The sequence below is a fragment of the Nomascus leucogenys genome, chromosome 3, assembly GCF_006542625.1.
Source record: "Nomascus leucogenys isolate Asia chromosome 3, Asia_NLE_v1, whole genome shotgun sequence".
Lineage (NCBI taxonomy): Eukaryota > Metazoa > Chordata > Mammalia > Primates > Hylobatidae > Nomascus > Nomascus leucogenys.
The window spans coordinates 93,916,092-93,942,442 of record NC_044383.1 but is presented as its reverse complement, the minus strand read 5'-3'; the positions used below and the strand labels follow the sequence as shown (position 1 = coordinate 93,942,442).

The 26,351-nt window shown below is 39.3% G+C and overlaps 1 protein-coding gene across 2 annotated transcripts in view; it reads right to left on the bottom strand.

Moving 5' to 3' along the window:
• Window positions 1-26,351, bottom strand: part of SOBP (sine oculis binding protein homolog) — a 171,308-nt gene that overhangs the window by 133,308 nt on the left and 11,649 nt on the right. For both annotated transcript variants that reach the window (XM_030809531.1, XM_030809532.1), the window contains exons 2-3: window positions 24,256-24,394; window positions 21,638-21,823 (exon numbers count right to left, since the gene is read on the bottom strand). In XM_030809531.1, the coding sequence (XP_030665391.1) occupies window positions 21,638-21,823; window positions 24,256-24,394 (325 nt within the window). The remainder of the gene's footprint in view (window positions 1-21,637; window positions 21,824-24,255; window positions 24,395-26,351) is intronic.

The following is a 26,351-nucleotide window of genomic DNA, read 5'->3' as shown; positions in this document are numbered from 1 at the left end:
TTTTATAAGCAAATGAGGTAGTAGATGTACATTGCTTTGGAAATCTAAGTTGCTACTATTTGAAAGACAGTGTGGTGAAGCACAGAGATGGAGACAGAGGACCTTGGTGAAACTACTAATATTGCACCTTCTAGTTGTGTGTGACAAGAGTAAGTCGATCAAGAACTGGTAATGCCCACCCTAACTATAGCTTTGGTGAGGATCAAATACGATTAAATATGCACATTCTATATGTAAATGAGCCTTCCTTAGAACGAGTGGCAATTAGAACCACAAGAAAAGGGTAGATGTCAGCTGTATGCAATCTGGAGAAGCCCAGTGACCAGGCACCAGTCTCTCCAATCACATCCCCTCCTGTGGATGACATCTGTAAAACCACTATCCTTGAATACAAAGAACAAGCCAGTAATTGGTTAAGTTTCACTAATTTAGATTATTTAAGAGTAAAGCCATTAGAATTAATAAAAGCCTCACTTACAGCTATTCTTTTAAAAAAGTACTTAACTTGAATTAATAGTTGACAAGATGTTGCCAAATATATCACTGCACTGCCAGATATTCTGTAATTAATAGATGGGAATTCTTTGTAATTATTACATTAACTATCCACACATGGGTGGATCTTCCTAAGTGCCTGAGAAGTCTGCTCATTTAAAAAGTATCAGAGCAACAACTAAAAATGTCTGCCACTTTGGTAACTGAACTATCAAGAATTCCCTAAGAGTGGTGTCTGAAATAATAAAATTTTATTGAACTTAGCTCTCATTAAAAGGATAATGCAATTAAATGACAAAGGTCCATAATACTACATAAGTCTTTGTAGTACCTAAAATTATCCCTAATTTTTTTTGAAAATAGATTTGAAGTTATTTCAAGAATTTAAATAGTCCACTCTTCTCTAAACAGAGTAGTACTTAACCCAAAATAAAATCTAAATATTCTATACATAAATTAAAAATTGGTTCCAATAAGTAAAAGGAATGACCCTATATTATACAAAATTACAGAAAAATGACAGACTTTAAAATTAATTTTCAATTTTCTAATGGAACATTCTACCCAATTTTAAATTATTTACATTCATATTATGAAGATAGACATAGACATAGATATAGATATAAAGAATGTGATTCCAGAAAGAATTACATGTTTACATGTGAGCTGGATAGGACCTGAGGTGTGTGGCTCATCTTATGACAGGCAGAATGCAGTAAGAGAGAAGTTCAGACAGTTGTGAGAGCCATTCCAGAGAGCACACCATTTGAGTTGCATCTTGAAGGATTTGGAAGGCGGGGGAGTTAAAGAGGAGAGAGAGGACAGAGGAACTGCAGGAGCCAGAGAGTGGCAGACAGGCTTGAAGTGGGCAAGAATCCTGCAGTCATCCAGTTGACCAAGCTTGTGTGAAGGGAAAAGTAGATTAGACAGGAGCTGATAGGGCCTGAACAAGGAGTCTCATGGATGTCATTCTGCCATAGCAGGAGGGAATCAGCTCGTCTTTATTCCACAGGTAATAAGAAGCTCCCAAATGTTTCTCAATAGAACATGACAGACTGGGCACTGTGGCTCACGCCTTAATCCCAGCACTCTGGGAGGCCGAAGTGGGTGGATCACTTGAGGTCAGGAGTTCCAGACCAGCCTGGCCAACATGGTAAAACCCTGTCTCTACTAAAAATCCAAAAAAACGTTAGCCAGGCATGGTGGTGGCTGCCTGTAATCGCAGCTACTTGGGAGGCTGAGGCAGGAGAATTGCTTGAACCTGGGAAGTGGAGGTTGCAGTGAGCCAAGATGGTGCCATTGCACTCCAGCCCAGACAACAAGAGTGAAACTCCATCTCAGGGAAAAAAAAAGAACATGACAGAATCAAAGATGTGTTAAGAAATGTTACTCCAACAGGAGTAACAGGACAGATCAGAATTTGGAGAGACTAGAATCCAGTTCCACATCTGGAAGCCTCAGTAAGCAAAGTGAGAGCAGGGTCCATGTCTCATTGTTTCTTGTGTGTTCAGTGCCTTGCACAGAGCAGTGCTCATGCTACATGAAGGAATAAATGGACAGATGAATAAATGGCTGCAGAGGAAAAGGGATGAAGTCCTGAACCTACAGGGTGACAGTGGAAATGAAGAGGACAGATTTAAGAATGAGATGAAATCAATTATCAAAAGGTAGAAATGTTGCGAACCCAGAAATAACTGAAATTTCATAGTATTCATCTTCCCGTGTTTCTAGTCAAAGCAGACAGGGAAAACTCCACAGCATTCTTGGGGAAGTTGACTCCAGAGTCAAATTCAAACAAAATGAAGTTGCTTTACAGTCAATGTCCCTTCCTCATTTATTCTCCTGTACTCCAATAAAGAAGGACAGCAAAAGGAGAGACTCAAAAAGTCACAAAATTGTAATTCTCTCTTGAATACCATGCTGAACTCGGATTCTTCAACATGACACTACTAAGTACACGTGCCTCCAGCTCCCTGACATTACTTTTGAGTATTTCCCCATAATTTCACTGACTTGCCAATGAAGGAGTTTCTTCTTGTAAGTTTCTTTGACAACCTCACCTCCGCTTCTCAGTGTTCACTGTGGAGTCTCTTTCCTATGTACTCACCCTAAGAAACTGGAATAGGAAAGGAAAAAGGTAGAGCTTTAGAGTAAGGAAAACCCAGAGTCCTGTATGCAACACTTCCCAAAGCACATTCCACAGAACACTAAGCCCATAGGGTACTTACATGGATGTGGTTTTTAAAAAAGACTTCCATGATTAAATATGAATGGAAAACAGCAGGCTAAACAACGTTAAACAACAGGCTTTTTACAGCAGGACATTTTGTTTCTATCAATGTACAATTAAGAATCTTTGAAAAGGAGACAGAGTGTGCCATATTTCACAAATTTAACAGTGGACATGTCTTTTCACAGAGAATTCCCAAGACTGGACTTCTGAGGAAGCCTCCTGGAACGTGCTGCTCCACTGCCCTACATCAGCACTGAGGCATGAGCACTTCCATGTGGGTCATTAATTATCAGGAAGGTTTCTTCTCTTTTGCCCACAATTGTATCTTCAGTTGCCAGGAGCCTACTTTGCCTGCACTGGGCAGAAAGACAAGGTCTGCAGCCATGTGGCCAGTGCTGGGCACGTTGACCAACACCTACTAGTCCTCAGTATGCATGTTCAGATTGACTAAAGACACCCATGGTCCACAAAGTCCCATGGTGTCTGTTACTCACATCAAATACAGAGAAGGCAATCTTTTTCCTATAGAGCCCTACAGAGAAAATGGGAGAAATCAACAATAAGGCAGAGAGAGTAATACAGACCAAATAGCTCATGTTCACTGGCTGGCTGCCATAGACACGATGCTCCAGTAAAATCGTATCCCCATCCCTGGGCCCTCGATCTGAACCTCTGAGCAATCTAAGATGTCCTGGGACAATGATGCTGCAATCATGGATTTGCTGTCTGCTAGACTTCTCTCTCCCAGATGGCTGAAGTCTACTCAGCATCTAGTTCACAAATGAACATGATGAGCGACAAGGGAGTCAGATCAAAAAGTGTGCTCCAGCAAACCTACCACTCATAGAAAACCAATTCTGAGGACTTGCCCTGCCTAGAGGGGCACCATCTTCAAAGAGATACAAAAGTGGCAGCATATAAAGACTAAAAGGTCAAGCTGCTTTATACAGGACCTCAGAACAAGAAAGGCATTTCCATCATCTGCTCTTTAACAGAAGGGCTCATTTCAAACCCTTCTGAGATCTGACTGTCCCAATATTTATGCTTTATGGGTCCCACAGTGGTTGACAAATCTCCCCAGAGGTAGACAGAGGATTCATTTCTTTACTCAACTTCGTGCCAGACACTGTATGAAATGCACTGACTAACAAGACACGCATGGACACTAACAAGGCCTCAAGGAGCTTCTCATGGCTGCCCCTAGTGTAAAGGCCAATATGCAGGAGAAAATGACCAAGGACAAGCCTGGCCTGCTCCCAGGGCTCCATCACCATGAGGGGTCATAGAAGCCAGATGTTCTTAGTGACTGTAGAAGGTGGGTGTAAGCATCTCCACTGGAGGGGAGCACAAGCAGCCCATCATGACAGAAGAGCAAGCCAAGTCCCTCCTCGCTGCTCCAGCCAGTCCTGCCAAGCAGCAGGCCACGTGGGGCCACCTCCTAGGGGAGGTAAATTGACAGGCTAGAGACTGGGTGTCAAAGGGACACCTGGGAGGGACAAAGCACTCAGAGAGAGCACTGCTTGTTCTCCTCCTCAGCCCCTTTTCTTCCCTCAGTGCCCTGAAGTGCAGTCACACCCAGAAAGTCAAGTTCAGTAGGTTGAAGGGTATGCAGAACTGCATTCAATTAAAGGTACTAAAAGAAGCAAGATGAACTGACTAGAACATTTCAACAAAATAATTTACTTCACTCTTCACTCTTCTCACCTTTAAATATTTATTTAGATTTCTTAGAGCAAAGATTGGTTGAGGGACTCTCTGAAGGGGCCCTATGCCAATCCCTACTCTGGAATGTAATGAGACACAGCATGCCAAAATAGTCCTGCTATGGGAAAAGTAGAGGGCAACACTAACAAGAAATCCTTCAGAGCACTCTCTTCTCTCTAGACATTCCTCTTGAGCTGCACTATGTATTCTTATGACTCCAGTTACCATCCATAGTACAACAATTCCCAAATCAACACAATTATCTTTCATGAGCTACTATGTCCAACTGCCTCCCAGACATCTTAGTAAGTCAAGTCCAAAGCTGCATACACATCCCTCTCCATTTCCAGTCCCCTTCACTGTGTTTCCCACCTCAGTTCCTGGCCCTATCATCTACCCAGTTACCTGATGGCAGAAACCCAGCATCTTTCCTGCCTCTTCTCTCCCTCTCACCTCCCATATTCTGATTAATCACCAGGTCCTCCTAAATATTTTTATACAGCTAGGTGTGGTGGCTCATGCTTGTAATCCCAGCACTTTCTGGGGCCAAAGCATGTGGACTGCTTGAGCCCAGGAGTTTGAGACCAGCCTGGGCAACATGGCGGAACACCATCTCTACAAAAAAATACAAAAATTAGCTGGGCATGATGGTGCATGCCTGCAGTCCCAGATACTGAGGAGGCAGAGGTGGGCGGATCACCTGAGCTCAGGGAGGTCAAGGCTGCGGTAAGCTGAGATGGCACCACTCGACTCCAGCCTAGGCAACAAAAAGAGACCTTGCCACAAAAAAAAAAAAAAAAAAGTTTTTATACTACACCCAATCATTCATTCATTCGATGAATATTTATCAAGTCTACTTATATGTGAGGCACTGTTCTAGGTGCCTTATCTTCATGGAATTTGTTACTCTCAATCCTAGTGAAGTCACCAATACCTCTTGCCCATACTACAAGTAGCCTCCTAACTCACTGACATGTAGTTCCTTCTCTCCATTCTACATCTAGAAAATTCTTCTGAAATACCAACAGGACCACTGCTCTCACCTGCTCAAAACCCTTCAGTGGCATCCACTGCCCTCAAGAAGAAAGGGGCACTCCTGGCATGGTCTCCATGGCTCCTAAGACCAGGCCAGCCTCTCACCTGTCTGCTTTCTGGATTCTGGCTTCTTTCACTTCCTTGAGGCCTTCCCTCCACTCAGCCTTTAAATGTGCTGCTTGCTCCCTCACAACCCTAAAATCCTTTGCCAGTTTAGTCCTACTGATGCATTCAGTCCTTTGTACCTTATCTTAAACCTCATCCTAGGGAGACCTTCCCTGACCCCAAACCTGGTCAGATCCCACAGCACTCTGGACTTGGTAATTCTCAGACTTGTTTTTGTGTGTGTGTGTGTGTGTGTGCGTACATGTGTGTGTGTGTGTTTTAATATCTGTCTCTTCCACCAGACTGTGAGCCAGGTAAGACAGGAGCATATCTGTTTTGCTCACTAGAATAAAATGTTTGACCTGAGGCCTCAGCACAAGGAGAAGAAAAGCATCCTTACTAGGTGCGCCTTGGGTGTTGGATACCCAGTGGGGGAATGGAGGGAGCCAAGACAATAATTCTATCTTAAGGTATGTGCTCAACACAAATGTGTATATATGTGAGCCAAAGGCACATAAAATAATCTTCATAGCAGCATTTATTCATAATAGCTAGAAACTGGGAACAACCCAAACGTTCACCAGCAATCATTAACATACACTTGGGATTCCTTAGATGGGCTTAGGTGGGTAAATGTAGGTCCTGAAGTTGACTGTGAAATTCTGTATACTAAGAATTCCTGCTTGCATACGAGACCTAGATTTCCATAGTTTTTAAGGAAATTTTAAACTCCTCCTAATTTAAGCAACTAAGCCCTAGAATGTAATTTAACCTTTTTAATCCTATATTTAGTCTGTTCATAGCTTTCTCAAATCAAGTAGAATATTTAAAATCTCATCATTCCTTATTATCAGGGAATTATCACCAAGTGAAATGCAAATGTATCATAGTGAAGCCTAAAAATTAAGTTATAGGCATAAGGCATAGGTATATCCCTCTGTGGTCTACATGAGAGCTGCATTTGATATGGTGTAAAGCGGAGAGAAATTAGGGGACACTGGGTGAGTGACAAAAGTAGAATATACAATCTCTACCTCCCAGTGGTTATCAGGGTGTGACTTGGCCCCCAGGGGACATTTGGTAATACCGGGAGACATTTTTGATTGTCACAGCTGGGAGAAGGGGTACTAATGGCATCTAGTGGGTAGGGGCCAGGTAGGGTACTAAATGTCCTACAATGCACAGGACAGCCCAAAGAAATTATCCAGCTGAAAATATTAACAATGCTGTGCTTTAGAAACCAGGCTCCACATTGATGACAGGTCTGTGTATGGGACACCTCTTGTGCTCCTCTTCAAATCCTCTTGGCCAAGGGCACTGCCTTTGAGAACAAAGTTGCCTTAGAGGGAAACACCAGTGAAAAGCCCCAGAACATAATGGGATCATTATTACCACTCTCCTTGGTCAAGTTAATTAACTAAGTCTTCTCCATTTAACAGGAACTTTTAAAAGTCAGCACTGGGACTGTCCCTAGAATAACAAGAAATGCCAGAAACACGGCCACCCTCTAACAAGAAAGGAAAGGCACAGCTGACATTTCCTCTTATTTCCTGTTAGCATCTTAGCTCCTTGTTGACCTGGGACAGGGTATCCTGAAAGTATTATCCTAGCTAGGTCATAACTCCAAAAAGAGTTTAGAAAATGTCAAGAGAAGTTCTGGGCTGCCTCCGGAATCACAGAAGTATGCGATTTAGAATCCATGATCAGATTGTGTCCCCATCCATTTCAGAAGTGAGTTCTGGTCCTGGTTCTGCCATTAAGACAACTGAGTGACCTTGAGAAGGTCATTTAACCTCTCCAGACCTCATTTCCTCTTCTGTAAAAGAGAACACTTAATTAGATGATATTCTAGGTTTCTTCTGAGTAAAATTCTAGCATTCTGAAGCTCTCACAATAACACAATCCATTTAAAGAAGCTGAGGCAAAGGATATTCTTTTTACTTTCCTCTTTTACTCGAACCCCTGACTTAGTTTCTTTGTTTCTCCTCTTTCTGTGTAGCCACCACTGTTTTTCCTTACCCCTATCATAGGAGGATTAGGAAATTCTTTGGCCGACAGGACAATTTTAGAAATGGCCCTTTCTGAGTGCTCCGTTATTGTGCACTGAGAATCTGGTGCCCTCTTTTTACTCTTTCATTATATATTCATGCTGGACTTTAAAGGGAAAAAAGACAAATGTTCATAAAATTCTAACTTTTTTATATTCTCTTCCATTAATTTCTGGTCTTTCACTGTGGACTTCCATACACATGGTACTTCATCCTGAGTTTCCCGGAAACAGAATCTGAGTCAAAGACTTGCATGTAGGTGCTTTACTGGGCATGTGATGCCAGAAAGTAGGAGCGAGGGACAAGAGAAATGAACCTACAGAGCAGAAAGAGCCAACAGAAGGATGTGCTATTTAGTTGGCTACTGCTAAGGGAGACTGGTGTTCAACCGCAGAGGTAATTCTTTGGAGTTTATTAAAACATTTCATAACTATCTACCCAGGGGACAAAAGAAGGAAAAATCTACTCAACTTTCATGTCCCGTTGATATAGTATGCTTTAATCCCCTACACTGCTGGTTTGCAAATGTGTAAGTGAATGCCAAAAGGATCCACATAGGATGCCCATGCTGCTGTGTCAGAGAAGTCCCAGAGCAGGAAGCGAGAGACATACGCCACAGGTGCGAGGCAAGTAACTTTCAGAATGCACACACCCAAGCTGGTCAAAGTGTTACAGCAATCATGGGATTAACACGTGGGGCCAAGAGGATTTCCAGAGGAGCACAAGAGGTGTCCCATACACAGACCTGTCATCAATGTGGAGCCTGGTTTCTAAAGCACAGCATTGTTAATATTTTCAGCTGGATAATTTGTTTGGGCTGTCCTGTGCATTGTAGGACATTTAGCACCATACCTGGCCTCTACCCACTAGATGCCATTAGTACCCCTTCTCCCAGCTGTGACAATCAAAAATGTCTCCCGATATTACCAAATGTCCCCTGGGGGCCAAGTCACACCCTGATAAGAACCACTGGGAGGTAGAGATATTGTATATTCTACTTTTGTCACTCACCCAGTGTCCCCTAATTTCTCTCCACTTTATACCATATCAAATGCAGCTCTCAAGTAGACCACAGAGGGGTATATCTATGCCTTATGCCTATAACTTAATTTTTAGGCTTCACTATGATACATTTGCATTTCACTTGGTGATAATTCCTTAATAATAAGGAATGATGAGATTTTAAATATTCTACTTGATTTGAGAAAGCTATGAACAGACTAAATATAGGATTAAAAAGGTTAAATTACATTCTAGGGCTTAGTTGCTTAAACTAGGAGGAGTTTAAAATTTTCTTTAAAACTATGGAAATCTGGGTCTCATATTCAGGCAGGAATTCTTAGTATTTTTTGAGACAAGGATCTTTTTGAGAAAAAAAAAAAAACAGCCTTTCCTAAATTGTGCACATATGATATACACACAGTTTCACAGTCAACTTCAGGACCTACACTTGCCCACCTAAGCCCATCTAAGGAATCCCAAGTGTATGTTAATGATTGCTGGTGAACGTTTGGGTTGTTCCCAGTTTTTAGCTATTATGAATAAATGCTGCTATGAAGATTATTTTATGTGCCTTTGGCTCACATATATACACATTTGTGTTGAGTACATACCTAAGATAGAATTACTGCCTTACACATTTTCAAGAACACTTAATTGTATAAATTATTGCATATGTGTACGTTCAGCATTAATAGATATTGCCAATCAGCTTTCAATAGTGGTTATATGTATTTACACTCTCACCAGCTATGCATGAGAGTCCCAGTTGCTCCACATCCTCCTCAAACTTGGTATTGTCAATCTTCTTCATTTTAGCCATTCTCATGTGTGTTTACTGGTCTCTCACTATGATTTTAAATCTGATGTCCCTAATGAGTAATGAGATTGAAAAACTTTTCATGTTTACTGATAACTTGGATATTTTCTTTGATGAAGGGCCTGTTTACATTTTTTGCCCATTTTTCTATTGAGTTGTTTTATTTTTATTTACAGAGATTCTTTATACATTGTCAATATGAGTCTTTCATAGGGAAATGCATTACAAACATCATCTGGTACTCAGTGATTTGCTTTTTCATTCTTTTGAAAGATTTTTTCTTTTTTTATTTGTATAAATTCATGGGATATGAGTACAATTTAACATTGATATATTGCACTATGGTGAAGTCAAGGCCTTCAGTGTATCCATCACTGGAACAACACACATTGTATCCACCAAGCAACCTGAAAGATTTTTTATAATCAGCAAACATTCTTAATTGTATTATATGTAATTAACTTTTTCCATTATGGTTAGTACTTCATGTATGTAGTTTAAGAAATATTGGTGTATTCAAGATCATAAATATATTCCCCTAGGCATTCTCTAGAAGCTCTATTGTTTTACCTATCGCATTTAGATCAACAATCCATCTACAATTTTTTATGAATGATGTGAAGTAGAGAATCAACATACATTTTTTCCATAAACATATTTATTGAAAAGACCATCCTTTCTCCACTGCTCTACCATGTCATCTTTGTTGTTATAGACTGAATGTTTATGTGTGTCCCCCAAATTCATATGTTGAAGCTCTAACCCCCAATATGATGGCAGTCGGAGATGAGGCCTTTGGAAGATAATTAGTGTTAAATGCGATCATGAGGATGGGGCCCTTGTCCAGTGGGATTAGTGCCCTTATGAGAAGAGACAGCAGAGAGCCTGCTCTCTCTCTCTCTCCCTTCACCACATGAGGACACAGTAAAAAGGCAGTGATCTACACTCCAAGGAGAGAGCCTTCACCAGACATTGACCCTGCTGGCACTCTGATCTTGATTTCCAGTCTTCAGAACTGTGAGAAAATAAATTTTGGTTGTTTAAGCTACCCAGTCTATGGTATTTTATGTCAGCCTGAGCTGACTAATATATTTATCATGAGTCAAATATCAATTTAGATTTGTTTCTGGACTCTGTTGTAATTGTTTATACATATATTGTTGCATCCTTGCCTACTATCATAATTATTCTGTCCTTACAATAAATCTTGATATCTAAGAGTGTAAGTCTTCCAATTTTATTTTTTTCTTCAAGATTGTCTGAACTATTCTTGCTCCTTTGCATCTCCATATACATTTTAAAAAACAACTTTTAAATTTCCACAAAATTTTATGCAGGATTTTTATCAAAATTAGATTTAAATATATAGATCAATTTAGGAGGAATCTTCCTCTTTACAATATTTAGTCTTTAATCTATAAACGTGGTATGTCCCTCTATTGATTTAGGTCTTCTTTAATTTCTCTCAGCAATGTTTATGATTCTCTGTGTAACAATCTTACACATATTTTGTGAGATTATTTTCCTGGGTATTTGATGGGTCTGATACTACTTTAAATTGTATTTTTAAGATTCATTTTTGAAATTTTTATGGCTGGAATACAGAGATATAATTGATTTGCAGATATTGACTGTGTTTAGAGACTTTGATAAAATTGAGTCATGAATTATAATAGTTAACCTGTAGATTGACTGTAGGGAGGTCTATACAAGATAGCATTTCTATCTTACAAATCTTGAGTTTCTTACTCCTTTTTATTTCCTTATTAAATAATTGTCTGTTAATTCCAGTACAGAAATGGGTGATTACTGATCTTTATGTTCTTTTCTTTTTTTTTTTTTTTTTTTGAGACAGAGTCTTGCTCTGTTGCTCAGGCTGGAGTACAATGGTGCAATCCTAGCTCACCACAACCTCCACTCACTGCAACCTCTGCCTCCTGGGTTCCAACAATTCTCCCACCTCATCCTCCTGAGTAGTTGGGATTATAGGAGTGCATCACCACACCCTACCAATTTTTGTATTTTTAGTACAGACTGGGTTTTGCCATGAAGGCTGGGCTGGTCTTGAACTCCTGTCGTCAAGTGATCTGCCCAGCTCGGCCTCCCAAAGTACTACTATTACAGGCATGAGCCATTGTGCCTGGCCAATAATGGTCATCTTAATCTCATTCTTGATATCAAGAGGAAAGTTTTCAATACTTCACTATTAAATAATATTGGCTGTGGAGTGTTCTGTTGATAACCTTTGGACAGATTAAGGAAGTTCTATTCTATTCCTCCTTTGCCAAAAGTTTTTTTTAATCATTTATAGTGCTAAATTTTATCAAAATTGTTGCTGCAGCTACTACTTTATTCTGTTAACGGTTTTACTTTAACAGAGGTTTTACTTTATTTTGTTAATCATATTGACTGGTTTTTAAAATTTAAACCAACCTTGCATTCCTAGAAAAAAATCTAAATTAGTCATGATGTATTAACATTTTGTATATATCATTGGCTTTGGTTTGCTATAATTTTGCTCAGTATTTTTGCATCAATGTTCATGATGAACAGAAGTTTTCCTTTTTTTTTTTTCTTTTGAGACAGAGTCTCGCTGTCAGACAGGCTGGAGTGCAGTGGTGTAATCTTGGCTCACTACAACCTCCACCTCCCAGGTTCAAGCAATTCTTGTGCCTCAGCCTCCCAAGTAGCTGGGACTACAGGCATGTGCCACCATGCCCAGCTTATTTTAGTATTTTTAGTAGAGACAGGGTTTTGCCATGTTGCCCAGGCTGGTCTCAAACTCCTGAGCTCAAGTGATCCCCCCACCTTGGCCTCCAAAAGTGCTAGGTGTGAGCCACCACGCCCAGACAGAAGTTTTCAATTTTAATGTAATAAAATTACACTAAATTATTGTTTTCCTTACTTATAATGCCCTTGGCATGTAATGTGATCAATGTTATGCTGAGATCATAAAATAAGTCTAAGTATTTATTTCTTCTCTATTCTCTGAAAAAGTTTCTCCAACTTCTTTTTTTTGTTTGTTTGTTTTTTGTTTTTCTTAAATGTTTCACAGAATTTACCATTGATGCCATCTAGGTCTAGAATATTCTTTGTAGAAAAGATTCAATTATTTTATTTCTTTAATAGGACTACTCAAGTTTTCTATTTCTTCTGTCTGTTTTGGTAAGTTAAACTAATGTGATGTCTCTGTCAAAGAAACTCTGGGAATTATTCTAGTAATCACTATGCACAACATCAAAATGCTTAGTTCTAATAACATATCGACCTTTTTATTTACTCACATTTCATATTTCCTAGAACTTGTTATCTTAAAAAATGTTAAATCTATTATTTCATTCACTATTTGTTCAAAGTAAAAATTAACAATCATTAAAACTTGTCCCAAGCAGCATAAATCTTTCATCAGACTTCTAGCTGCTATAACTATACATATATGCAGTTTGCTTTATATCTGTTCAATTAACAAGTACATATCAAAGCACATTAAAACATACCCTCTCAAATCATAAAATCAGGAGAGCAACTAACCATACAAGTCACAAAATAAGGATTTTATAAATATAGGGAAATAACAGATAACCTAAGCTAACCACATCATTTTGCAGACAAGGAAACTAAGGCTTAGAGAAACTACCTTATTCAAGATTACATGGCCAATAAATGGCAGAGCTGGCATTAGCAACCCAGGTCTCCTGGTTCTTGCTCTGGCAGTCTTCACCACATCATGCTACCGTTCAAATTATACATTTCATCTGGCATTAAAAATGATAGAACACACTAAAATGTGCCTTACACATTTTTAAGAACCCTTAATTGTAAAGAGAAAAATAAAGCAGGACCCATATCATAGTATCTAACATTTTCAGGTTTCATTTTGGATCTTTTTTTATCACTTTGAATTTTAAATTACTATCTTCTAGCCTATATTAAGTTTCAGGTGCCATTTCCCCTCAACTGTATAAATATAACAGTTCTTGATTATCTGCCTATAGACTTTTTGCTACTCCACTTTGACTGCCCTTGTAGTCCTACCATGCACCTTCCATATGAAACTAAAATTATATCATACATTCCAAGGTCAAACTAGAATGATGTTTTGATCATACGCCAACAGTACTATTAAGTTCTTGGTAGTCAAGGATGATGACATACATCTGTATTATCTAGTACAATGTAAGGAACATTCAGTAAATACTTAACTGACTGAAATACTGGCATAGTGTTTTGGATAATCCAGTGGTTAAGGATATAGGCTAAGGAGACATAATGTATAGGTTCAAATATCAGCTCTGCCACTCAGTATCTGTGTAACCTCAGGCAAGTTGCTCAACTTTTCTGGGCCTCAGTTTTCTCATCTGTAAAACAAGGTTAATAATAGCATCCTCATAGAGTTGTGAAAATTAAATGATATAAATCTATTAGCACAACGCATAATACATGCTCAAAAACTATTAGCTGTGATGAGATTATATCACTACATTATTAAGTACTCATATTTCTGCCATTCATCATTAATTCCTCCCGTCCTTATCCTAAGTGATTGGGAAAACTGAGGGTTCAGTGAACCTCTTTTTCCTTTTTTTTTTTTTTAAGAATTGCATCTGGTACATAAATAGTAAGTCATCCAAATCCCATTAACTCTAGGTAATTTTATTTAATAATCATATTTTAAAAGTTGGACAAATAAAGTCCAAAGCAATTTTGATTAAATCCTGTTTTTTCAATGGCTATTTGGAACACATCATCATATGTGAGCCCCAAGAATATTGAATAACAGATAAAATAAATGACCATAATGCAAACCACATTCTCATTCCCATTTCCCTGCAAGTACAACTCCATGTCAGAATTATAAGAGCCAAAAAGTAACATGCTTATTAACTGTGGGTTACTCAGCTATATACATAGAGGTTAGCAGATCACGTGACTGTTTCCATATTCTCCGTTAAGCTAATGGTTCCTTAGAGCCCAGTTCTTATAACTCCTTAGGAATTTCAAGATTTGCCTGAAAAAATATATCATATTTCCCTGACTATAATGGAACTCAAATTTGGAAAACTAACTGAAAAGCAAACCATCCTGGAGGACAGGAAATGGTCATTGTTTTCAAAGAAAGACAAGACATTTCTGCACACAGGAAATCAAGCTGGTTTTAGGGGGTTGATCTTATCTTGCTCCACACAAACCTGTCTGTGCCGTGTGGACAGGCTCTTCCTTTTACTTCACATGTGTGAACATGGTAAGAAGTAAGAATAAGGGCACTTATCATTTGAGGTAAAAGACACTTTATTCAAGACTGCCACATAAATGTGTAAAGAGAAGAATATTCCCTCTTTTTTTTCACATTTCATTTCATTTTAAAGTATTCAGAGATTTGCAGGGATTCTGGACTTGGAATAGGCAAGTTGTAAGCCTCTGGGAAAACCTGTCAAAAGACTCAGATCTAAAATGTGGTTTTCTAGGTACACAGTGTTTTCTGCAGCAGGAAAGCTCTCACTAGAAAAAGTTGCTTCATTTCATTTTTCCTTGTGAACAAACACAATCACACTAATAGTTTTATTAATTAAAAAAAAAATTTTGTGAGCAAAATGTTGTCATGGAGCAAACCCAAAACTAGAGGGGAAAAAGTCCTGGTTTGAGTCTCAACTGGGCCAGGGTCTACCCTGGCTACTTTGACTAGAAGTTGACAAGGTGGGGAGACCCAAACCTGCCCTACCTCTGCAGAAAACTGATGGCCAGTCAATGCAGCCAAGGGCTATCACACTTGTAAAGCAGTGAAGACCATTATAAGGCCTTTGTCAAAGATATGTATTCAAAATCCCTTCTGAGTGCTTTACCTCAATCATCAAACTTGGAGGGGACCAAATTTAATGCTCAATTAAAATCAGAGAAGGCCAAATATCTTAATGAAGACTCACTACAGCACAGTTCTTACAATCCATACCCAAGCCCTTTACAGGTATGATCATGAAGTCTCAAAGGGTTGAAAGGGTTGAACCCATGCTAAAGTCTCTAACATGAGATGAATTACAGCAAAGTTACAGTTTAATTAACCTATCTTTCAAAATTCTTGCTGATATATTTTTTCCCACTTCAGATTATGTTCATGATGTGATTTTTTAAATTAGCAAAGAAGGAGGTTTTTACATTTGTTCAAACTGAAAGAATAGACATGTTTGCACAAAAAGAAAGTGTTGGTCAATACTTTTATTATTTTCTAATATTCTTATAACAGTTTTCTTCATGGCTTGCCTATATGGAAAAGCCTTATTCAGTTCATTTCCTAGAGTCTGCAAAAAAGTCTGTGATTATTATTCAAGGATCATGGTGATTCCCTTCACTGCACTGGGGCGGGGGAGGAGGAAAGCAAAAGCAAAGCTATTATCCGTGTTTATAACACGTCTGTTACCATAGTAATGCCTGTGCTGTCACAAACCATACCAAGGGCCAGAGGCTGTCTCTGTGGGGGGAAAGACAGCACAGAGTTGGAAGATGAATGCACACATGTGCGGCCAGAGCAGGGTCAATGCTGTGGTAACCACCAAGACACGGGAGCTCCCCTTCTCCAGAGAAAAGGGAGGGCAGGGCCAGAAGAGCAGTTCTCCAGGCCCAGAAGTAAGCTACACCCACAATTCTGTATGCAGCTGTGAGAAAGGAGAGTGGAAATCCAAGTCAATGCAGTATCACCGTGTTCCCAATCACGAGTATTCCACTGGGCCCACTGGCTGCCAAGACATGGATGGGATCCAGTGGTGAGCCTGCCCCAGCACATGAAACACATGCTTGGGAAACTGCCTGACTGGATGAAGCCCTCTGGTACCCTCAAAGAGAAGAAACTCGCCTCATGATGGCAAGAACTGTAAAACAAAGCTAGGATTTTACCCCTACTGGGCCATCCACGCTTATAGAACCACAGACTCTCAGGGTTAGGGAAGAACTCATTGAGTGTCCCCAAAAATCTGGACTTGAAAAAGTAACTTTAGCAGGAAGAGAGTGTATGTCCTGTCATTGGGGTATCTGGAAGTAGTATATTAACAGGCATTATTATTCTGATACAATCTAGGGAAATTTTGTAGGAATACGCTAAAAGGCAATTTACATTAAAAAGAATTTTGGATTAGGAGTCAGAAGACCTTAGTACTAGTCTTGGCTCAAGTACTTAGAAGCCATGTGACCTTGAAAAAGCCATTTAACCTACTTGAACTTCAGCTCTTTAAATTTAATATCTAACATGCTATTTACCAGAGTTATATGAAGACCAAATTAAATAAAATAATCAATGTGAATAAATTTCATAAACTCTAAAAATTTTAATAAAAGGTATTACTACTATTGGCATTTTCACATAGCCAGTTTACAATGGGATAGGAATAATCTGAACACTAACATAGGAATCCAAAGCATACACATGATCCTCATCTTCCCTATCTTGAGAGGTGAACTTGTATGATACAGTCAACTCTAAATTATTCAAGGGCTGATTATCAAGGGGCCTTTTGCTCCTAGCCACTGTACCCTTTATTTGTTTCCCCACAGGAATGCAGCATTAACCTACATACAGCTAGAAAATTGACAGTGAGCATATCTCAACCCAATTACCTTGAATCACAACTCTGGTAAAAGTTTTAGCAATGGAAGAGTTAAAACGATTCACTAGATGGAAGTTTTGGATAATTTGTTGACTTTAGCCATGGATAATTAAGAGTGATAGAATCCTCGGTTCACCATCAAGGAAGCTGCGGTCAAGGTCAAACAGGTTGGGACTAATCCAGACAAAACACTAGCATTTTCTCAGTGAAATGCTTATATATGTGCAATAAGATTTGAATATCAGTCATTCATTCATTTATTCAACAAATATGGTGTCAAGCTCACCAAATACCCTGAAAACTCACTATTTTCCTGCCCTTGTTGTTCTTCCTTTCTTGAAATAATACATACTGCACCTTGGCAAAGTCCATAGCCTGACTCTTTGAAACTCTAGTCACCTTCCTGCTATCATGAGACTTTGGCTAATCTTACCCTAGCACAAGCAGCAAATTATGTCCGTGGGCCATACCCTGCCCACTGTCTTTTTTTGGTAAATAAAGCTTTATTGGAACACAGACACACCTATTTATGTATTACTCACATTTCATATTTCCTAGAACTTGTTATCTTAAAAAATGTTAAATCTATTATTTCATTCACTATTTGTTCAAAGTAAAAATTAACAATCATTAAAACTTGTCCCAAGCAGCATAAATCTTTCATCAGACTTCTAGCTGCTATAACTATACATATATGCAGTTTGCTTTGTATCTGTTCAATTAACAAGTACATATTAAAGCACATTAAAACATACCCTCTCAAATCATAAAATCAGGAGAGCAACTAACCATACAAGTCACAAAATAAGGATTTTATAAATATAGGGAAATAACAGATAACCTAAGCTAACCACATCATTTTGCAGACAATGGCTGTCTTTCTGCTACAACAGAAGAGCTCTGTAGTTGTGATAGAGATAGTATGGTCTAAAAAGTCTAAAATACTATCTGGCCCTTTACAGAAAAGGTTTGCAGACCCCTGCCCTAGATAGTATGACTAAATCAAAATTCAACTTTCCTATAAGTTCCTGCTTGGTAACTAAGAGAATAAGCTCCTTAAAAGTAGAGAATCTTTTTGTATCTTTGTTTTGTCATATAGAACCCTTGAGTAGGACACAGTCAAAGTTGAGAGCAGAGATAGAAAATTAAACATGTCCTTCCCTACATTTCATTTTCAACAGATGAGCGCCTCGGAATTCCATGGAAGACAGCACGAAACCAATAAAACCACTGGTGTTCAGTTACTCTGGCTTCTAATTCCTCAGAGTTCCTACATCTAAGACTTTCAAGGCTCAATTTTTGGCCTCTGTCCCTTCGCATATTTATTTCCTGATCTGATGTGGAATTAGAGTTAAATAGGAGCTGTGTGCTTGAATTCCACGTGGCTGGCTCAGCAGGAAACTCCAGGGCAGGTTTTTTGGCATGCCAAACTTCTGTTAGCCTCAGCTATGCTAATTTCTAAAGCTGTTTGCTTTGCTCAAATAAATCTTAGAGACCAATTTGCATTTGGATGCACACCTTTTTATGCACAATTTATGTGCATGATAACTCTAGGGCAGAAAAAAAGAAAAAAGGTCTGGTTTTGTGAGGCAGGCACTATGCTAAGGGCTTTACGTACATTTTCTTTTCTTTTTTTTTTTTTTTTGAGACGGAGTTTCGCTCTCGTTGCCCAGGCTGGAGTGCAATGGTGCGATCTCGGCTCACTGCAACCTCCACCTCCCAGTTCAAGTGATTCTCCTGCCTCAGCCTCCCTAGAAGCTGGGATTACAGGCATGTGCCACCACGCCCGGCTAATTTTGTATTTTTAGTAGAGATGGGGTTTCTCCATGTTGGTCAGGCTGGTCTCGAACTCCTGACCTCAGGTGATCCGCCCACCACAGCCTCCCAAAGTGCCGGGATTACAGGCATGAGCCACCGCGCCAGGCCTTACGTACATGTTCTTATCTCATCTCCACAACAACCACATGAGGTAGGGCTGGAATCCCCATTTTACAGATGAGAAAACTGAAGCGAAGAGAGCTTATCTAACTTGTCCATGTTCACAGGCTGGTACATGACAAAGCCTAGATTTGAACCCAATCTGTCTGAATCTGAACCCCATGTACTTATCACTTACTTATACTACCTTATTGATACCTGCATCATCATCTCCCCTCCCCTAAGCCACTGGGCATATATTCAAACGTAAACTCTACATTTACAAAATTAGTTACCCTTTTTTTCCCACTTGGCCTATGTAAAATACGTCTTTGGTCCTTGAGAAATAAATGTGCACCCCCCTGTATCACAAAACAATCAACCAAAGGAGAACAGGGGCATAATAAAGCAAACTTTATATGATACATCAATTACAGTAGTAATTAGTAGACAAACACAATTACAAGTGATTTTGACAGGTAAATGGATTTTAATGACATATCTAAGACCGCAATACGAAAGGACTTTTTTTTTTTCTTTTTTTTTTTTTGAGACAGAGTCTCACTCTGTCACCCAGGCTGGAGTGCAGTGGCATGATCTCAGTCCACTGCAGCCTCCACCTCCCAGGCTCAAGCAATTCTCCTGCCTCAGCCTCCCGAGTAGCTGGGACTACAGGTGCACACCACCACGCCCAGCTAATTTTTGCAGTTTTAGTAGAGACAGGGTTTCTCCATGTTGGCCAGGCTAGTCTTGAACTCCTGACCTCAGGTGATCCACCCACCTTGGCCTCCCAAAGTGCTGGGATTACCGGTGTGCCAGGCTGAAAAGACATTTTTACTGCTAAAATGCAGCAGGCCAAGCAAAAGAATGTAGCGGGAACCATGAAGGAAAACGAGAGTAACACTTAGAATACAGTGTAAGTATATCTATAACATAAGCCCAGGAACTTGTATCTACAAATTTCTTCACTGTTTATGGAAGCATAACCAAATACCTATCTTCCCTAATAAAAACACAAACATTAGCTTTAGTATGTCATAAGAAGTACTGCTGTTGAAACTCAGTATTTATCATTGTTCGACATACAGAAAAATAACCAGCGTTACAATTAAACATTCTAGGATGATTCCAACATTTTACAGCGAGACAGATACAATATTATTTAACTTCTTTCTCTGTGTGAAATATATAGCCCAGCTTGCAATATCACATAATGCTCAGCCCGTTGCCATCTAGATATAATACACTGCCATCTAATTTTCTGGAAATATAAAAGAATGAATTACATTTTCATACAAGTGAAAGATCTCCATTAAAAGAAGAAAAGAAAACAAAAGCTCTCTTTGAGAGCTTTCCAGGAATTAGAAAGAACTCTGTTGGAGAAGATATGCAATCTTCAGGGGTGTCCAACCTTTGGGCTTCCCTGGGCCACATTGGAAGAATTGTCTTGTCTTGGGCCACACATAAAATATATTAACGATAGCTGATGAGCTAAAAATATTGTTTTAGGGCCCGGCATGGTGGCTCCCACCTGTAATCCCAGCACTTTGAGAGGCCGAGGCGGGTGGATCACCTGAGGTCAGGAGTTCGAGACCAGCCTGGGCAACATGGTGAAACCCTGTCTCTACTAAAAATACAAAAATTAGCCAGGCGTGGTGGTAAGCAGCTGTAATCCCAGCTACTCAAGAGGCTGAGGAAGGAGAATCACTTGAACTCGGGAGGCAGAGGTTGCAGTGAGCCAAGATAGCACCACTGCTCTCCAGCCCGGGTGAGAAGAGCGAAACTCTCTCTCAAAAAAAAAAAAAAAAAAAAAAATTAAATCTCAAAAAAATCTCATGATGTTTTAAGAAAGTTTACAAATTTGTGTTGGGCCATAGGTTGGACAAGCTTAATCTAGGTGGTTTCTCTCATGGATTTAGAGGAAGGCATGCTGAAGAACAAGCCTGCCTCATGCCCTTTTACAAAACTATCCCTCTCCTCAGAAGACCCCAGAGGAGACGTGGCCCTCCTTGTGCACCACCCAGTTCAACCATGGTTACTTTTTTTTTCTTTTTTTTTTGAGACGGAGTTTTGCTCTTGTTGCCCAGGTTGGAGTGCAGTGGTGCGATCTCGGCTCACTGCAACCTCTCCAGGTTCAAGCGATCCTTCTGCCTCGGCCTCCCGAGTAGCTGGGATTACTAGCTAATTACTAGCCCACCACTACACCTAATTTTTTGTATTTTTAGTAGAGACGGGGTTTCATCATGTTGGCCAGGCTGGTCTCAAACTCCTGACCTCAGGTGATCTGCCCGCCTCGGCCTCCCAAAGTGCAGGGATTACAGGCCAACCATGGTTACTTTTTTTCTTGCTAAACAGTCATTCTCTGTATCTTATTTTTAAAAACCATTTTATCTTTTTTTTCTCATTTTAAACAGGTGATTTCAGAGAAGGAAAATAACTTTGTTTTGTAGTCAGTAGTAGAAAAGGTTTACTGTCAGTTGAAAGTTTATAGCCTAAGTAGTAGTAGGTAGGGAAATTTTCCTCATGTAACAGTAATACTCTAAGTAACGCCTGTATTAACATTTCTTACCCATAAGGTCCCTAAAACAGCCTCTACCAAAGTTAACTTGAGAATTTAATAATTATTCATAAGATAGTTAAAACAACTTTCTATGAATTGTTATCACTGAAAACACCAGTAGTGACTTACCTGCTGGTGGCTTTATGAAAGGTGGTGGAATTAAAGGTACAATAATGGGCACATTGCCATGATCCTTTGACCCTGCAGGTGAGTCACTGAGTCCATTTCCAGTGGCAAGCCCTGAATAGCCTGTGCTTATATTGTATGGTGAAATAACACTGTCCTCGGGTAATTTTGGTTTTGGCAAAGAATTTTCTGTAAAAGAAAAAAATCATATTCATATGACCAAAGAACGTAATGCAGTAGACTTAAATTTTTCCTTATTTTCTCAAGTAAAATGGCCATGAACCCAACAATTTTTTTCTTGCAAATCTTTAAACAATGTACTAGAACTCCACAGTTCATCCAGGAACTTTTTAGTCTGGTTACCATAAATTTCCAATGGGCTCCTTTATAATTTGCTCCACTACGATAGCTAATATTCCAGTTGAATCATGGTGATAAATTTTAGCACTGTAAAATTCCATAGAAAATTGAGAGGTGGTGGCTGGGTGAGGTGGCTCACGCCTGTAATCCCAGTACTTTGGGAGGCCAAGGAGGGTGGGTCGCCTGAGGTCAGGAGTTCAAAACCAGCCTGGCCAACATGGTGAAAGCCCGTCTCTACTAAAAATACAAAACTTAGCCGGGCATGGTGATGTGTGCCTGTAGTCCCAGCTACTTTGGAGGCTGAGACAAGAGAATCACTTGAATCTGGGAGGTGGAGGTTGCAGTGAGCTGAGATCATGCTACTGCACTCCAGCCTGGGTGACAGAGCAAGACTCCATCTCAAAAAACAAAAACAACACAAAACAAAACAAAATTGAGAGGTGGCTAGGCGCCGTGGCTCAGACCTGTAATCCCAGCACTTCAGGAGGCCAAGGCGGGCAAATCACTTGAGGCCAGGAGTTTGAAACCAGCCTGGCCAACATGGTGAGACCCCCGTCTCTACTAAAAATACAAAAATCAGCCAGGCATGGTGGCGCATGCCTGTAATCCCAGCTACTTGGGAGGTTAAGGCACGAGAATCGCTTGAACCCAGGAGGCGGAGGTTGCAGTGAACTGAGATCGCGCCACTGCACTCCAGCTTAGGTGACAGAGCAAGACTCTGTCTCAGAAAAAAAAAAAAAAGAAAGAAAAGAAAATTGAGAGGCAATTAACCTTTTTTTCCATGTACAACGTGATATACAGCAAGCATAGCTCTCTGGCTAACAGGGGAAAGCCTAAAACGTGCCCTCCAGCATTGTAACTAGGTCCCACTGTATTATAAACTTGTATCATAATATAATCACATGAATCAATGAGAAAGAAGCAGGGAAGAAAACTGATGCTTCACAAGGTATTGATAACACCCATTAAAAAATAACAAAAATAAATATTTTAAAAACTTACAACAATATGAGCTTTGTGCATTGCATCCTTGCATGTGAATCACTTAAAAAAACAAATGAACAAAAACCTCAACCATGGAAAACAACTTTTTCCATCTAGTAGCATATCCTGGCATGCTGTATGTTCCCCAGAAGCAAAGATTATTACCTAGGCCAAGTATTATATGAGCTATTAGTTTATAGAATACAAACTCATGACTTGCATTTTTCATTTACAGTGAAATTGATGATACTATCTCTGTAGCATGATGTGTACAATTTCACAGTAAGCTTAACATAAAATTTGTCATGTACATTCAATTCTACTTGCCTGTGGGGCAGCTCAATTACATTTCCTTGCTTGGTATATAAGAAGGGAAAGCTCTATCTTAAAGACTGGAAATAAAATGTTTGAACAGGTAGTTTATGCCAATAGATTTTGAATGCAACGCAAATATTGATCAAATTGCCAGTGATGATGTACAATTTGTTTTACCCACATTTTATTAAAGTTCCCTAAATGGGTTGCTTCTTCACATACTTCTCTTTTCTTTGACAAGCAAGCTCTCATTCCTAATTTAGGTTCATGAATTCAGTATTCATACAGACTTCCCCCATGAGATATCTGGCACTGCTACCCACTGGTAGAATCAGTGTTAATTCAGCTCTGCCAAGGCTCTGTAATTTTCACTCTTTAGCTGGGCTTTGATTAAAAATTTCTTAAAGAGTAATATAGGCTCTAATCATCTACCACTCTCTTACTCCTCTTTTTACCCTATTCAAGTGTGTGGGGGCAGGGAAAGAATGAAAACGTCAAGCAAAACAAAAATAGTAATTCCGTTTAGATTTCCCACTGAAAAAAAGGAAGGAGGATTACCAAACTAACAGTGAATCTCTCTAGCAGTCTGAAGATCTAAACCTAACATTTCATTTAGCAGAAACCCCAGTCCCCAACAGTTGATCTATCAAAGGGATCAGGAAACTCTAGTTAGCAAACATTGTCCCTTTCTTTAAATCTGTATGCAGGACCATGGCACTTAGGTCGCTAGTCCTTGTCTAGTTCTCCCACTGCTGGGAGGAGATTAAGCTGTGTCTATTTTTGTTTTATGTTGTTCTTTTATATTCTACAGAATTCTGCTTATGGGAAAGCACTATTGGGGATGTATGTTTAAATCAACCATTGGCATAATCAACAAAATGAGTCCCAAAGCAACTCAATTCTGGCAGGTTGCGATAGTTAATCCTTCTTTGCATGAACAAAAGGACATTAAATGTCATTACCTTTGAGAACAGAAATGTGCTGCCGGCTCTCCCCATCTGTAGGGTAGCTCCTGAATTCAATATCTTCACCATCTTTTAATTCAACCTTATCATAGCCATACCAGCCAAGGAGTTCATTCATGGTGTTTTCTGCAAAGTTCTGAAAGAGAAGCATAGGCTACTACTTATTTCTATAATCAATAACTACTTGAAAAGAATGCATAAATTGAATTCTGCTTGTCCTACCCCATTTATTTGCTGCCCTGCCTCACTTCCCCTAGTGTGGTGTTCATTTTTCAAATCATGTTCAAAAACGATAATGTTTTTAAATCTTAGGATGATGCATTCAATTATGACAGGGCTTCAGATATTTGTAATTTAAAGACAATAAGACAAAAAAGGTACTGTATTTGTTAGTTTTGCCTATGAACAGGAAGTCATTTTAGCATATTAGTCTATAAAATCTATATCCAACATCAATACAAAAATATTGAAAGGCGAATCACAAAAACAGCTAAGAAAAGATTTTGAAAATGAAAACAACCGTTTGTGGTTCAGATCAATTTAAATTAAAATTGCTTTCTGATTTAGGTGTTGTTTTCTTAACATAACTCTTATCGCAGATAAAGCCAAATTTCAACAAAGAAAACTTTCACAATTGTTAACAGTACCATACAGAAAGCTAGGTTACAAAAAGGTTACAAGGGTCTTTCTTTTTTATTTTTTTTCCTTCTGCAAGAGTTTTTTTCAAAAATCAGGCCAGGCACGGTGGCTCACGCCTATAATCCCAGCACTCTGGAAAGCTGAGGCGGACAGATCACTTGAGGTCAAGAGTTCAAGACCAGCCTGGGCAACATGGTGAAACCCCTTGTCTACCAAATATACAAAAATCAGCCGGCCCTGGTGGCACACACTTTTAATCCCAACTACTCAGGAGGCTGAGGCAGGAGAATCACTTGAACCTGGGAGGCAGAGGTTGCAATGAGCTGAGATCACACCACTGCACTCCAGCCCGGGCAACAGGGCAAGGCTCCATCGCAAAAAAAAATTTTTTTTAAAAAATCAATGCATAAGTTTTTTCAATAAATTTCATTAGTGACAGGTTCTTTTTCCATAAAATCTAAGGTCACTAAGATTATCTTCTGACAAGTAACATAAAAGTACCAAATAACTTTAAAGTTACTAGCCAGCCCATTTGGGATAATGTATGAAAACATTTTACGAACTATAAATCAATACATAAATGTAAGGTAATATCACTGTTGCTGTTGTTATGGATATCATACTTTGAAAATAATAAGTATAATTGGACAGATTTAATATCTTATATTAAAGTGACTACATCTTTTTACCTTATCAATTGCTATATCTGGAAACAAGATGTAAGACTCTGTGTGTTAATGATTTTAATGCTTATGTGTGCCTTAAACATTCCTATCTTGCAGGGAACCACGAGCTTCCTAAGCTGAGCCAGAAAAACTATATATTCTAACCTTTGTGGCTCAAAGAATCTTTTATTATCCTTCTTAGAAGCTGTCATTTCTGAATTACACTGCGATATATAATTTATATACCTGAAACAAAGCACCAAGGCTAAGCCAGAGTGTGCACAGTCTCGACGTGTGAGTTCCGTGTTTTCTTGAATTTCACGACTTTAAATTTCAGCAGGGGTTGCATAAAAAATAAAAGACATTACACTACTGACTCCACAAAAACAAACCTGGCATTTCAAACTACCCACACAATGCTAGATTTTTTGCTTTAGTACCCACTTAAGCTCTGAACTCCAACTGGGTCAATCTGTGATGGTACAGTGCATTAACAATTAAGAAAAAACTAGCCAGATTGATTCAGTGCTACCATCCGCAAGGCCAACAGTCAATCATATCAAGCTTTAGTGAGGCATTTATTCTCTCTGATGGCTGGTCGTGTCCACATTAAATAGATATTCTTTTCATGAATGCACAAAGATATGATCAATATGAATAATAAGCTCAGCAACTTTAGGAACATCACTGAGGAGGACTGGGTTGAACGCTGCCCCACTCAATCAAAAGAGATCCCTTTAATGAGGCATCAGTCTCCCCAACACCTAATTTCCTTCACTGAGATGAGAG